The sequence below is a fragment of the Sinocyclocheilus anshuiensis genome, unplaced genomic scaffold, assembly GCF_001515605.1.
Source record: "Sinocyclocheilus anshuiensis isolate Anshui unplaced genomic scaffold, SAMN03320099.WGS_v1.1 scaffold998, whole genome shotgun sequence".
NCBI lineage: Eukaryota > Metazoa > Chordata > Actinopteri > Cypriniformes > Cyprinidae > Sinocyclocheilus > Sinocyclocheilus anshuiensis.
The window spans coordinates 162,839-177,855 of NW_015536513.1; the positions used below are offsets into that span (position 1 = coordinate 162,839).

The window sequence follows — 15,017 nt, forward strand, 5'->3', positions numbered from 1 at the left end:
TCGGATAGATCGTATTTACGAGATGAACGCCACCACAAAGTTATTACGAGTGAGAAACTCAAAATTTTCTCTAAGCCCCGAGTTTCCGAGTTGGGGGCGTGTCAGTGAGAAACATGACGGAATCGATGGATGCAACGTCTGTAGTTGATGGTAAATTTTTGTTTAAATTGATAGTTTAGTTGTCCTATAAACTTAAATTGGTCATGTTCTTGTTATGCAGCTAGTTAATGAAATCCAAGTAAAAAAATGCAGACCCTGTTGTATTTTCTTGTAATTTATTAAAAGAAGGCACACCGCCATCTTGTGCCGACTAAACTGACTTGAACGCACCCAACGTCGTAATTACGATTGTCAACTCGTAAGTACGAACGTCCCAGGAGGACTTGAACGCAGCATTAGAACCGCTGCTTTAATGTGAAGAAGATCCCACTCGTGTGCTGCTACACGAGTTCAGGAGAAGAAACTCTCATCCTAGATCAACTTCTGATGATTTACTACTACTGAAGATGACAGAAGATGTGAAAGTCACAACAGAGGCTTTCTTTAGTGCAATAATTAGGTGTTTGATATCAACTGTTTGTGTCGCTCACAAACAACAGTTTGATTTTATTATGCTGCAGTTCATTATGAAGTTACTGGTCACTGACTGTATTATTTGCTCACCAAAGATCTATGAAAAACAAAGATAAACAGCATACAGTGACTCTACCAGGAGAAATGTTTTATTATTTTATAAGTAGGCTGGTGAAACATGACTATTTATTGCTTGTTGTAATGATCATTTACTGCTATCTACACTCAGATATGTTAATATATTAGTATGGCACTTTTGATGATTGCAGAAAAATCACTTACAAATAAAACTGGACATTTTATTAAGGATCAAATGAGTGAGTTCAGCTTTCAGAATAAAAGCCAACCTGTTTGTTCCTCAGTATCTTCATGTTTGACTCTGAATGTTTCTTCAATCTTCATGTCTTCACTCTCCTCTTTAATAAACTCCATCTTTATAATAGCAAGTCAACGTGGAGTTTTTCTGTGTGTTTGGACACTTTGTCCTGTTTGAGATTAATTAACAGAGAAAATTAAATGCAAACTAAATCTCTGGGTGCGTCTCAATCAGCTCACTAGTTCAGTAGTCAGCACACTTGTGAGGGAGTCAGTCAGAGAGAGAGTTAATTAAATTACCTACAAAAAAAACAATCAAAACTAGCACTCAAATAACAAAGGGACACAAATTATATAGAAGGTTCATATTTGTAGATTAAGATTGCTATTTAGTATTTGCTAATTTGTAGGGACTGCAGTGTCACTAGATAAAGCATTAAACTGGCAGGCAGTATAATAATCTGTGCTAAAATGTGATTGTAATATAAAAAAGTTATTTATTAGATGTCAGATTTCAGTTACTGCAAATTGATTTACAAACATCATTTAACTTCCCATATCAGCCCTCTACGAATAACAAATGCACTGAAAATCAACTAATTTTGTCTTCTAAAGGGATTGGATGGAAAGAATAAAATGGTCTGTCTTTGATCTCATTTTAACGGCAATGTTCTTTTATATGAAATTTGTTTAAAATACAGTTTTGCAGTATAAAGGAATATGGTTCATTGATTATTACCTTTTTAGTTTCTTTAATTGGCAAAAAATGACAATATATTCAGTTGTTAGAGTAAACCGTTCCGTTAATAAATACAAGATACAATACCCAGTTTATTAAATACTCGAACTCTAGAAGTACATCCATCAGAAAAAAAAAGTATGTTATGTTATATTAGTGTTAAGATTTTAGTGAAGTTAACGAAGGGCATCTGGTGTAAAACGTGCGGATCACACCGCTGTGGTGACCCCTGATAAAGAGAACAAGCTGAAAGAGAGAGAGAGTTTAGTGAAGTAAAAATACCTGCAATATGCAGTTACACCTGTAAGAAACTGAATGAGTGAAGATCAGGAGACCGAGTGACTCTTCAGCAGGTTCTTGAAGCAGTGAATCACTGTAGTTTTATACAGATTCCAGGAGGCTGTTCTCGTGAACGAGCGTCCAAAAGTGAGTAGAGACGAAAATGTGGAATAAAGTCGTTATTTTTGTTTTCTTTGCGCAATAAAGTATTCTCATAGCTTTGTAAAATTACAGTTGAACCACTGATGCCACACGGATTACTTTGTCGATTATCTTGATACTTTTCTGGGTCTTGATCGTGGTAGTTACCTTGCTGTCTATGCAGGGTCAGAGAGCCCTCAGATTTCATTAAAATATCTTAATTTGTGTTCCGAAGATGAACGAAGGTCTTACGGGTTTCGAACAACACGAGGGTTAGTAATTAACGACAGAATTTTCATTTTTGGGTGAAGTAACCCTTTAACGTCCATTTATTTTTATTCTCCCCTATACATGTTTATCAAATTAAAATTCAAATTAGCTTTATTGGCATGACTTGCACAGTATTGCCAAAGCATTGTCCATTACATTAATAAGGAATAAACAATTATATAATACATAAACAAAACAAGAATAGATATGTAAAACAATTAAGTATATAAGTACATGTATACTTTCTTTCCTTTTTTTTCTACAAACAAGAAACAAGAAAAATATTTAAGACATTGTGCAGCAAGAAATTATCTTGCTTCAGTTTTGTCCGACAGGCTGATACATATCTTGCTGCTGTTGTGATCATTTTGGAATTTTTCCCTAAAATGTGACTTAATTTTTCTGCATTTGGTAATGGCATAAAATGTGGTTTAATTTGTTGGAATTTGGGGAAATATGCTGCTCTAATGTTGTGATAGTAATCACAGTGCAATAAGAAATGTTCCTCTGTTTCTACCTCTTTCTGCGAGCACAGTGAACATATTCTCTGTTCTCGTGGCTGCCATCTTTGTCTGTGCTGTCCTCTCTCTATAGCTAGACAGTGATCACTCAGTCTGTATTTTGTAAGTATCTTTCTTAATTTGTGATCTTTTACACAGCTCAGGTATTCTGCTGGTTTGTAGTTTGTGCTGTGCTGGTTTGGGTGTAGTTTGAGTACCAGCTCAAATAAACCAACATGTTTATCTATCTCCTTTACTGAACTGGAACGCCCTCTAGTGTCTAGGTGGGTCCCACTACATCCCCTCTTTTTAGTCTCAATAACCATCTCAACAACATATAACACTGAACTTTCTTTCCTAAGCTGAAAGCCAGGGTAGACTACCTGGACATTCCTGACTCTGCTGAAGGGATTATTCTGCCATCTTCTTGACAGCAGGTCTTTCTATGCTAATATTGAACTCATAAGTCCAGTCCTTCTGGTGGACGGGAAATCCTACCCGACCTTGTCACTGTTCCATTGACAACTTGCTGTGATGGTTCTGGAAGGACTGTAAGATGAGCTCTGTTCCTTCTCAGTGTTCCCATCTCAGTTTCTACCTGATGCTTCTCCCTGGACGTTCCAGTGGTCTTCGATGTCCTGATCCACACTTTCTGTCCAAGCATGATGACTGGTAGATCTTTCGCTCCGTGTCTAGATCTGAGTGTGACTTCTTGTTTTTCTTTCAGTCTTCTGTCTTTCCTCCTGAACGTTTTCAAATCAGGCCATTTCGGTGCAAGAGATTTCTGTGTAGCTGGAACTGTTGATCTTATCCTCCTCCCCATCAAGAGTTCTGCTGGTGAGATTCCATGGCTCAGTGGAGTCGATCTGTATGCCATAACAGCTCTCTGAGGGTCTTGATTCTTTCTCAGCATTTGTTTCATTGTTCGCACCGCTCGCTCTGCCTCTCCGTTGCTCTGAGGGTACTGAGGACTGCTTGTGATGTGGTCAAAGTCATAGTCTCGAGCAAACTCGGCAAACTCACAAGACGCAAACTGTGGACCGTTATCGGTCACCAACCTTTCCACTGTTGTTGCTGTTTTGAGTTTTGGCAGGTTCACAACCAGTGACCAGTTGTTTCCCTGGGATGTGCACGATGTTGTACTTGAATCTGAGCAGCCTCAGTCTGAACCGAAGAATTCTTGGAGGTAAGTCATCAAGTGGTCTATTGCCCAACAGAGATATTAGGGGTTTGTGGTCGGTATGTACCGTAAATTCCAATCCGAGTAGATATGCACTGAGTCGCTAACATGCCCAAATACCACAAGAGCTTCTTTTTCAATTTGTGCATATCGTGTCTCTGTGGGAGTTAGACTTCTTGAGATGTATACGACAGGCCTCCACTCGGCATTTTTCGGTTTCTGCATGAGCACCCCACCAAGACCATAGGATGAAGCATCGGCTGAAACTACAGTCTCGCTATTTGGACTACACTGTGCCAGTATAGTTGGTGAGCCGAGTTCTTTTTTTACTTTTTCGAATGCTTCTTTCTGCTGTGCATCCCATGTCCAGGTGCTATCATTCCTTAAAAGGTCTATCAGTGGTTTTGTGAGAGTTGGCAGATAAGGTGAAAACTTCCCTTTTTTTCAAAAAACCGTCTCACTCCTTCCACGTTTTGTGGCTCAGGCATGTTGAGAATAGCTTTGATCTTGTCCTCGTCTGCTTCGATCCCTTGGGCACTTATTGTATGGCCTAGGAATTTCACTCTCTCGACAAACACACACTTGTCATTTAGCATAAGTCCAGCTTTTTCAAACTTTTTCAGTATCTCACACAATCTCTCATTGTGTTCTTTCTCGTCTTTTCCAAACACTAGGATATCGTGTGCATGGTAAAGAGCTCCAGTCGTTCCCGCAATTATCTGTGAGATTCTGAGCTGGAAATGCTCTGGGGCTGAAGATATCCCAAAAGGAAGACGCCGGAAGCAGTATCTCCCAAAGGGTGTGATGAAAGTTGTATGTGGCTCGGAGTCTTTGTGCAAAGGTATTTGCCAGAACCCAGATGTGGCGTCTAGTTTCGAAAACACAGCTGCTCCCTCTAGCTGCGCTAAAGTATCATCCATAGCCGTCAGTATGTGTCTCTCTCTACACACACATTCTCATTCAATCTAGCGAGATCGACGCAAATCCTGATGTTGCCATTAGGTTTTGGCACGACGACCATTCCTGCACACCAGGCAGTAAGCTCTTCGATTCATCAGATGACTCCCATTTCTTCCATCCTATGAAGTTCCAGTTTTACTTTCTCCACAAGTGGCAGGGGTACGCGTCGTCGGGCTGATAGTGCAAACGGAACAGCTCCTTCTGTCAGTTTAATCTTGTAGCTGCCCTCTGAGTCCTGAGAAGACTTTGGGGAACATCACTTTGTACTGCTCTCCAGGTTCATGTAAGTGGGCTACCTGCTGCAGTAACTGTAATCCTCGGATTGCTGGCAGTCCCAGGAAAGGCATCACTAAATCCATGGCAACATATATATCCTGCCGGATTCTCTTTTTGGACTTTTTCAGACATGCGCTGAATGTTCCCATCACTTTCAAAGGAGTACTGTTAGGGCCTAAGATCGTCTTTTTGGAGTCTTTAAGTTGGCCCTGTTTGTCTGCCGAATACATAGATGCTGGAATCGCCGTAACTGCAGCACCTGTATCGATTTTAAAGGTGATTGGTTCTTTATACACCAGGATTTTCTGTTGCCACATATTCTCCTGTTTTTGGGTCTGGATCATCCCCAAGAAAGCAGACTCGTATGAGGTGTCAACTATCGCTTCCATTCGTTGAGCTGACCGGCATACTGCAGCAAAATGTCCTTTCTTTCTGCACTCTGATTCTCTGGCTGGACATGTTTTCCATGGGTGCTGTGGACATTTCCAGCATCTCTTACAGGTATCCATCTGTTTTATTTTCTGAGCTGCATTATAAGTACTTTCGCTCTCCGTGATGTCATCTTTGCGTTAGACGTTCTCTTTGTCATGATTGCATCGACATTCACTTCTTTTGCTTCACACTTTTCTCATCTTATTATTGGCTGCTGAAGTTTTATTCTTCATTTTGTCTGACCTGAGTTATTGTTTTGTCCAATGTCAAATTCGGATCTAGTTGCAGTTTCTCCGAGAGCTTTGCATCTCTTATGCCCTCTACAATACGGTCTCTGATCATTTCCTCATGGAGATCACCATAACTGCAGTGTTCTGCAAGCTTGTACACATCTGTGATGAAGCTCTCTGCTGATTCACCAGGTTGTTGGAATCTGCTAATGAATTTTGCTCTCTCGTATATGACATTATGTCTGCCAATGAAGTGCTCACTTAAAGCCTTCTTGACTTCATCATAACTTTTTTTTTTCTTCCTCACTTAGGGGTAACGTATTTAAAATATTGTCGCTTTTCTCCCCCATAATGTAAAGAAGCGAGTTTACCTGGTAAGCGGAGTCTTTTTCTGCAAGGCCCGATGCTACTCTGAATCGCTCAAAGCGGCGCATCCACTGTGGCCAAGAGCTAGGCTCGTCGAAATTGAAACTTCCTGGGGGTGTCAGCGAAAATATCTGATCCATTTTCAGTGTTCACTCTCTTTTAATCCCAGGTGTACTGCTCCGCTATTCCTTTCCTTTTCTTTTTACAGATCAGTTCTCAATCGCACTTTGATCCATATCAATTTACTCATTTCTAGCAGTCTTTATGCAGCATCACTCTTTTTTTTCACTCACTTCTTTGCTGTCTTTCTTTGCAGGTTGTCAAAACCACTTCTGACTATGTAACAGATTGTTATTTCTTAAACTCAAGATGAGACGAGACATCAGCACACGCAAACAGCTCAGTTAAGCCCGGCTCACACTGTGCGCAGTCACTGAACGTGTATGGGTTGATAATGTAAAACAAGACTTCTTGCGCGCACCCGTTTTTAACGCGTCTTGACTGTCGTACAGTCTGATATTAATGACAGCTGAGACCCCACAGTGTGACATGATCATCATGTTCGTACAGTCTGACAAGTACAATCCTAAAGGACTTAAAAAATATATATATATTTTTAAAATCACACAGTGAGATTTAAAAACAAAGACTTTTGACAAAATCGCACAAGTCTCGGCTTTACTTAACATCCATATATTTTTATTTTCCGCTGTACACGTTTATCTATCTCCTTAACTGAACTGGAGCGCCCTCTAGTGTCTAGGTGGGTCCCACTACACTGACTAAAATTTAATGACTTCCAAAACGAATGTGCAGATGATTGTAGAAATTACTCCTTTTTCAAAACCTCGTCACACTGAAGAAAACGGCTATTTCTTCCCAGAGTGAGTTTTCAAATGGCGTTTCATGCTGCTTGGACATGTGAATCTCTTCTCACACTGAGGACATTTGTAAGGCTTCTCTCCAGTGTGAACTACCTTGTGAATCTTAAGGTATTCTTTAACCCTGAAACACTTTCCACATTGTTCGCAGGTGAAAGGTTTCTCTCCAGTGTGAACTCTAATGTGAACCTTGAGTTTGTCTTCTTTTGAGCAACTCTTTCCACAGTGATGGCACATGAGAGACTTTTCTCCGATGTGAATTTTAACGTGATCCTGAAGGTGATTCGTGTCTGTGAAACTCCTTTCGCACTGATGACATTTAAAACTCTTCTCTCTTGAGTGAATACTGATGTGATAATTAAGGTTTTCTTTATATCTGAAACTCTTTCCACACTGAGCACATATGAATGGCTTCTCTCCAGTGTGACTTCTTATGTGAGTCTTTAGGCTTTCTTTGAGCCTGAAACTCTTTCCACACTGAGGGCAGGTGAATGGCTTCTCTCCAGTGTGAACTCTCATGTGGGCATCAAGGGTTCTTTTCTGTGTAAAACACTTTCCACACTGAGAGCATATTAATGGCTTCTTTTCAGTGTGAACTCTCATGTGAGTCGTAAGTCCTCCATTTCGTGAGAAACTCTTCCCACACTGAGGGCAGGTGTAAGGTCTCTCTCCAGTGTGAATACTCATGTGGGCTTTAAGGTGACTTTTCAGTATAAAACTCTTTCCACACTGTTCACAGGTGTAAGGTCTCACTTCAGTGTGAATTCTCATGTGTGTCCTAAGGTTTTTTTTCCGTGTAAAACATTTTCCACACCGAGGGCATATTAACGGTTTATTTTCAGTGTGAATTTTCATGTGGACTTTAAGGCTTTCTTTTTGATTGAAAATCTCTCCACACTGTTGGCAGGTGAAAGAGCTCTCTCCAGTGTGAATTCTCATTTGGGAATGAAGGTTTTGTGTTTTTTCAGCTTTTTTTGGTGAGGAGGTCTTTTCATTCTGTGAGCAACTAATCGATTCCTCTTCAGTTTTGAAATCATTATGTTTTTCGTTTTGATCTTTCTCTTCCGTTTCATTCAGTTCTTGACTCTCCTGTTTCAGCGCCATCGGGTCTGAGGTGAAAATTGACAAATACAAGTTAACACCAGTTTAAAAGCATGAAGCAACAAACATCAAAACATTTAGACATGAAAAGCATCAAATCCAAGCTAGATCCTATACCTACTAAACTTCTGAAAGAGTTGTAACCTGTAATCTCAGAACTTCTTGTCGATATTGTTAATCCTTTGCTTTCTTTAGGACCTCCACTCATCTAGATCTTGATGGAGGGATGTACCATTACATTGTTTTCCACAATTACGTATCTGGTTGTTGCATTCACAAATTGTTTTGTTGATAATCATGGCCTTCTTTCACCTTTTAAATGTTGCAGGATCAAGAAATAAGCTCTAGCTGGTTGAATAGAGCACTTACTAGTCACACTGACCACTAGCTGTGTTTCGCATTTCCATCAAATCACGCAAACTGAAATTGTGAATTGAAAATGCACCCAATGGAAACCTGTCAATTTCCAATTTCGCCCATATATCACAAAACATTTTTACACTTGCATGGCTGTGATGTACGTAAACCTACCAACATCCATCAGCATGACTTATTGCAAGGTGAAAAATTATGTTTTAGTCTCATAAAAAAATGCTGTTGATGGAAATGCTGTCATTTTGCAATAGTTTTTTTAATCGACATTAATAAAATATTGCAGAAGTTTTGTACATCTGTAATCAAAAAGCAATGTCTGCATCATTTTAGTCTGGAGGATTGACTGCACTGGGAATAAACGGTTACTGGCCACAGCATTTGCTAAATTCAATCTGAAACGAAAGAGATTTCATCAGTGCCAGTCCTCCCTATGCGCAAATTATGAAAGTTGCATATGGCCCTCGAACCACCAAGGGGCCCCACTGCAGCTGAGCAATTCAAATATTTTTTTTTCCCCCAATGATTATAAAAACACCTTGCTTGATTCTGTTCCTGTCATTTAAAGCGGCCTTTGGCATTTTTCCTTGATAGGACAGTGGGAATACGACAGGAAGTGAGTAAGAGCTCGGCAGAGAACTTAATGGCCCGGTTTGACAGACGGGGCTTAGCTTAAGCTAGAAATGGAGCGTAGCGATAGTTCTGGCAGGCCATGTTAGTCAAGCTCGCATCAGCTGACACTCAGCTGACCCACGTCTACCTATAGGATCATGACACCAATCATAATTCCCTTCATAAGGTCCCTTCAGTAATTATTCAGCAGCTATCGCTTCGCTCAGGAACTAATCAGACGGCGAATTCCATCTCCATAGGAAGCTTTTAATCTGGATTTTTGACAGGATTCCCACAGAGTATCTCACCAGATTCAAGTTGTGAGCTTAAGCGAATTCGCCGGGTTGTTTGTCAAGACGATTCTCCAGTATGAATTCTCATTTGGGAATGAAGGTTTTGTGTTTTTTCAGCTTTTTTTGGTGAGGAAGTATTTTCATTCTGCGAGCAACTAATTGTTTTTTCTTCAGTTTTGAAATCATTATGTTTTTCGTTTTGATCTTTCTCTTCCGTTTCATTCAGTTCTTGACTCTCCTGTTTCAGCGCCATCGGGTCTGAGGTGAAAATTGACAAATACAAGTTAACACCAGTTTAAAAGCATGAAGCAACAAACATCAAAACATTTAGACATGAAAAGCATCAAATCCAAGCTAGATCCTATACCTACTAAACTTCTGAAAGAGTTGTAACCTGTAATCTCAGAACTTCTTGTCGATATTGTTAATCCTTTGCTTTCTTTAGGACCTCCACTCATCTAGATCTTGATGGAGGGATGTACCATTACATTGTTTTCCACAATTACGTATCTGGTTGTTGCATTCACAAATTGTTTTGTTGATAATCATGGCCTTCTTTCACCTTTTAAATGTTGCAGGATCAACAAATAAGCTCTAGTTGGTTGAATAGAGCACTTACTAGTCACACTGACCACTGTCTGCATTTCCATTACCCTTCAAATCACGCAAACTGAAATTGTGAATTGAAAATGCACCCAATGGAAACCTGTCAATTTCGCAAAACTCCCATATATCACAAAAAAAGTGTATACGTTTGCATGAGGCGTTTTTTAGGCAATTCGAAAAAGGAATAATTCGCAAAACTGCAATGGAAACAGATTTTTCACATTTACAGGTCATCTGGCGTACGTAAAAGTCACATGATCATTCTTTAATGTACTATAATAGGGTGACCATACGTCCTCTTTGCCCCAGACATGTCCTCTTTTTGGACTTTAAAAATCCCGGCCGGATGCATTTTTTTTAAATTGCCCAAAATGTCCAGGATTCGGCTTTTACTTTCTATAGTCACCCTAACTATAACCTCCAAGAAACACCTCATACATGGCTGCTCTCAAGTATAAGGGGCTGTCCTTGCCAGTAATGCTTGGACGGACTGCGCTGCTTTGCTAAACATATACGCCTACTTTCATTCAATTAACAATAATGGCTAGTGCAGTGGCTGTGATGTACGTAAACCTACCAACATCCATCAGCATGACTTATTGCAAGATGAAAAACAAAAAAAAATGTTTTAGTGGCATAAAAACTGGTCATGGAAATGCTGTCATTTCGTAATCGTTTTTTTATCGACATTTAGTATACAATATTGCAAAAGTTTTTGCAAATCTGTAATGGGAACGCAGCGAGTTTCTGCATCATCTTAGTCTGGAGGACTGACTGCACTGCAGAATCTTCTACTTCACCTGCTGAATTCACTATGGCAACAATCTGCAAGATCTGCGCTGCACCAATCGAGCCGCCGGATCAACACGACCACTGCATCGCCTGCCTGGGCCTGGCCCACGCCATGGCGGCGCTGGAACAGGGTCTGCGCCCCAATCAGCACGTGTCCACTCTGCTACACAGGCCATTTTTTCCCACGTGGATGGGGCGAAGGCCCACGGGTACGTGCACTATCCCCCCGTCGAGGAGACCGTCGCTGCGCACCTGTGTCCTGCAGCAGCCAAGACCCTAGGCTCGGACATCAGCCTCCCCTCGAAGCCGTGCAGGACCACCGCCCACCTCGCCAATAAAGCATATGTGTCTGATGGCGAGGCGGCTTCCGCGCTGCACGCCATGGCGGTGCTGCAGGTTTTTCAGGCGAAGCTCCACCTATCAGCTGCGAGCCCGCCTACAAGCATCGCTATTGGTTGTGGGAATTGTGTGTTCTATCTTCGCTGAGTATGTGACTGGTTCAGGCTGCTCGTAGCCTCTCTCACAGCGGGATTGAATATCGTTCCCATAACGGAGAAATGTCTCCGTGATGTCTCGTGAAAGCTCGAGAGGGAACGTCTCCATGGCGGTGCTGCAGGTTTTTCAGGCGAAGCTCCACCTATCAGCTGCGAGCCCGCCTACAAGCATCGCTATTGGTTGTGGGAATTGTGTGTTCTATCTTCGCTGAGTATGTGACTGGTTCAGGCTGCTCGTAGCCTCTCTCACGGCGGGATTGAATATCGTTCCCATAACGGAGAAATGTGTTCGTGATGTCTCGTGAAAGCTCGAGAGGGAACGTCTCCGGTTACTATAGTAACCTCGGTTCCCTGAGAGCTGGAACTAGACATCACGGAGGTCGCCGTGTTCGCTGCTCGACCAGCTATGCGGCGTTCAGTATCAGATTCTGACGTAATTGTCGCATGCACCGCATTTTATACTGCCTCTCGAGCGCGTCAGTATTAGCATGCGATTTGCATACTTCGTGACAACTGGCCAGTCATTTGTTCTGGCGTTAGCCAATAGAACTTAAAGAAAGATTGGAAGGGAAGGAGTTCCCTTGCCCCACTGCAACTGTGCAATTAAAAGAATCTTCGTTTTTTTTTTTTTTTTCAATGATTATAAAAACACCTTGCTTGATTCTGTTCCTGTCATTTAAAGCAGATTTTTGCATTTTTCCTTGATAGGACAGTTGAAATACGACAGGAAGTGAGTGGGAGCTCGGAAGGGAACTTAATATGTCTGTTCTGTCTGTATCGTCTCAGTGAGCTGTTTGAGGCTTTACGCATGCACAGTAAAGCGAATTTAACGTTTTCTGATGTTTCAGTGTGGATGAGAAACTTTTGGAGAATGCTTGAAAAGGTTAGTGTGGATGGAGAGCATTTAAAATGGAAACACTGTTCATGTGTATCTGGATTAATGTAGATGTAGACTTAGTGTCCACTGGCTGTTTTATTTGCTCACCAAATACCTTTAAATGAACAGATGTAGACAGCATGCAGTAGCCAAATGTGATCACTCTCATTTCTAGGTTTGCATAATTAAGTGCTAGAAATTAATGGTATATTTTAGAAGCAGATATTAGGATTAATGTTACAGAAAAAAATATATATATAGTTTTTGTTTAGGCTAATTCTGTATTATTGGCACAACTCAAATGCATGATGTTATAATAACAAATGTCCAATGTGAAAGCAGGATCTTCTTATTTGTCTGGTCATGTTATTTTTTTTATTCTGTGCAACTACAGGAGTTGGGTCTCCTCAGTCCAAACAATGTGGTCTTGAACAGAAAAAAGCAGAGGAATTAATAATAATATTAATAATAATTTGTCGTGGGTTCAATTCCCAGGGAACACACATACTGGTAACAAAAAAAAAATGTATAGCCTGAATGCACTGTAAGTCGCTTTGGATAAAAGCGGCTGCTAAATGCTTAAATGTAAATGTAAATGTAAATTTCATATAATGAACTGTAGGTAACAGGTAGGACAGCCCCACTATTTAATTCCCATAAGGCATCTGCTAAAAAGACCAAGAAGAAAGCTGTTAGTTTTGATGAGCTCCACTGAAACAGTTTAAACTGTTGCTAAACTGTAAATGAACTTATATAGGTTAAGCCGAGTTATAATGTCTGTATTTGAGCTATTTGACAAAATCTAGCACAAAACCAGATCTGTGTAGATCTGTAAACCAAACTAGGGCTGTTTACAACCACACCGCGGTGGCAGGACATCACTGGCAGTGGTATACAAATAATAATAATAAGTGAAGTAAATAAAGTAAACAAAAATTGCACACTATTTTTTTTTACAAATCTTTCTTTACAAACGAAATAATAGTTTAGTACCGTATTGACCCGAATATAAGATGATGTTTTTTACTTGGAAATACATCTGAGAAAACGTCGTCTTATATTCAGGGTCTAGACTTTGACATGTCAATAATACACCCACAACAATAGGTGGCGCCAAATACGCATAAAACGAGTGAGCCATGAAATACGTAATGTAATGCGTGTTGTAAAGATCGCGAGTAAAACAAAAGAAAAAGAAAAGCTTACAGCTGCATGAGTCGTGACTGTCACGTTAGCCTGATGGGACCAAACTCTCTTTGTGATTTTAAAACGTAAGACAGTATCCAGATTTGAAGACTACAGTAAGATTTAACTTCTACTGTTAATAAGATTTTGGTAGGCTACTATTAGATGGATAGCCTAAATGTCCTAATTCAGATGGGCTACCTGTTTTTTTTTTTAATGGTATATCAAAAAGTGTATATTTTTTTAAATGTGATTGTTGGTACATTTTACCAGTTTTGTTCAGCGTGCGCTGATTCGAATCACTGAATCATTTACGAATGACTCAGTTCAGATGATTCTGATTCTCAGTTTATCGCACTTTTTTCCAGTTCTTGAACGATGCACTTATTCACGATATAATAGGGAGCTAAAAGAGACGCACCCTTTCTTTTATTAATACGAGGATGTGCTTTACTCACACAAATTACACTAAATAACATATTACAACGTTACATTTAAGATTGATTGTTTTTTACGTAGATTGTAAAACGTGTAAATTGACAGAGCAGTCTGCATTGATTTAAAAACCACAAACCTTTCTTCAGCCGAATCACAACAGATGCAGGGACGCGGCTTTATGACGTCACATCGCCAGAGCAAAATAAAAGTCCCGTTTACACACTGATGTCTATTATATACTAAACCCTACCCTAAACCTAACCAATAGTGTTAACAAAAAAAAGTGAGAAAAGTGTTTGAAATCATAACAACTAAATTAATAAAACATCAGTCAAATATATATATATATTTTTTGTATTTTTATATGCTTATTTTATTATTTATTTATTTTGACAGAAATGAGCTATGCTTGGCATTACTAGTCATAAAAAACTAACAATGATAATAAAATATTACATAGATGAAACAGCACTGACAAACAGGAGAAACACTGTGCAGCGAAACAGTTAGAAGGCTTTTCAATCTACACATCACCATCATTTACTATGGATTTACTGTAGTAACAACACCATATTGTGGCAGAAGTGTGGGATATTCATATCGAATTTTATTATATTATTAATGCAAACATGTATTAAAGGAGTAATGGAATATAATTACAGTATTTATTTATTTTTTTGATTAAGCTATTGTGTTTGTGTATTTATACTCAATGTATTTACACTACTGTTTTTTAACTGTGGTTATCATGTTCTAAATGTATGCTACTATAGAAGACAAATGGATCATTTTAAAGGGTCATATGATGCGATTTCAATTTTTCCTTTCTCTTTGGAGTGTTAAGCTCTTGGTGCATAAAGAAGATCTGTAAAGTTGCAAAGACTAAAGTCTCAAATCCAAAGAGATATTCTTTATAAAAGTTAAGAGATAACCACGTCTACCTAAAACGGCTCGTTCTAACACGCCCCCACATACCTACGTCACTATGTGGGAAGATTTGCATAACGCCGCCCAAATGTTCACACAAAGAAAGAAGGCGTAACTTTTATTCTCGCTGTAGTATTGTTGTTGCTGCCGCCATGTCGTGAAGACGCTGTGTGTTTCG

General features: G+C 39.8%; 3 protein-coding genes across 3 annotated transcripts in view; 1 reads left to right on the forward strand and 2 right to left on the reverse strand.

Annotated features, from left to right (window-relative positions):
• Window positions 1-14,096, reverse strand: part of LOC107692100 (gastrula zinc finger protein XlCGF8.2DB-like) — a 56,207-nt gene extending 42,111 nt beyond the window's left edge. The window contains exon 1 of the mRNA XM_016491015.1: window positions 14,049-14,096. The gene's annotated coding sequence lies outside the window, so the exon portion shown is untranslated. The remainder of the gene's footprint in view (window positions 1-14,048) is intronic.
• Window positions 1-15,017, forward strand: part of LOC107692232 (gastrula zinc finger protein XlCGF57.1-like) — a gene marked incomplete at its 3' end in the record, with an annotated part of 166,610 nt that overhangs the window by 78,441 nt on the left and 73,152 nt on the right. The gene's annotated exons all lie outside the window — the stretch shown is intronic.
• On the reverse strand, window positions 6,941-8,248 carry LOC107692120 (gastrula zinc finger protein xLCGF3.1-like). The gene has a single exon (XM_016491033.1). It carries the CDS (start codon window positions 8,244-8,246, stop codon window positions 7,131-7,133), a length of 1,116 nt encoding a protein of 371 aa, XP_016346519.1. The 5' UTR covers window positions 8,247-8,248; the 3' UTR covers window positions 6,941-7,130.

Excerpts from the sequence above, each read along its gene's own strand:
- LOC107692120 (XM_016491033.1), bottom strand. The coding sequence starts at position 8,246 with ATGGCGCTGAAACAGGAGAGTCAAGAACTGAATGAAACGGAAGAGAAA.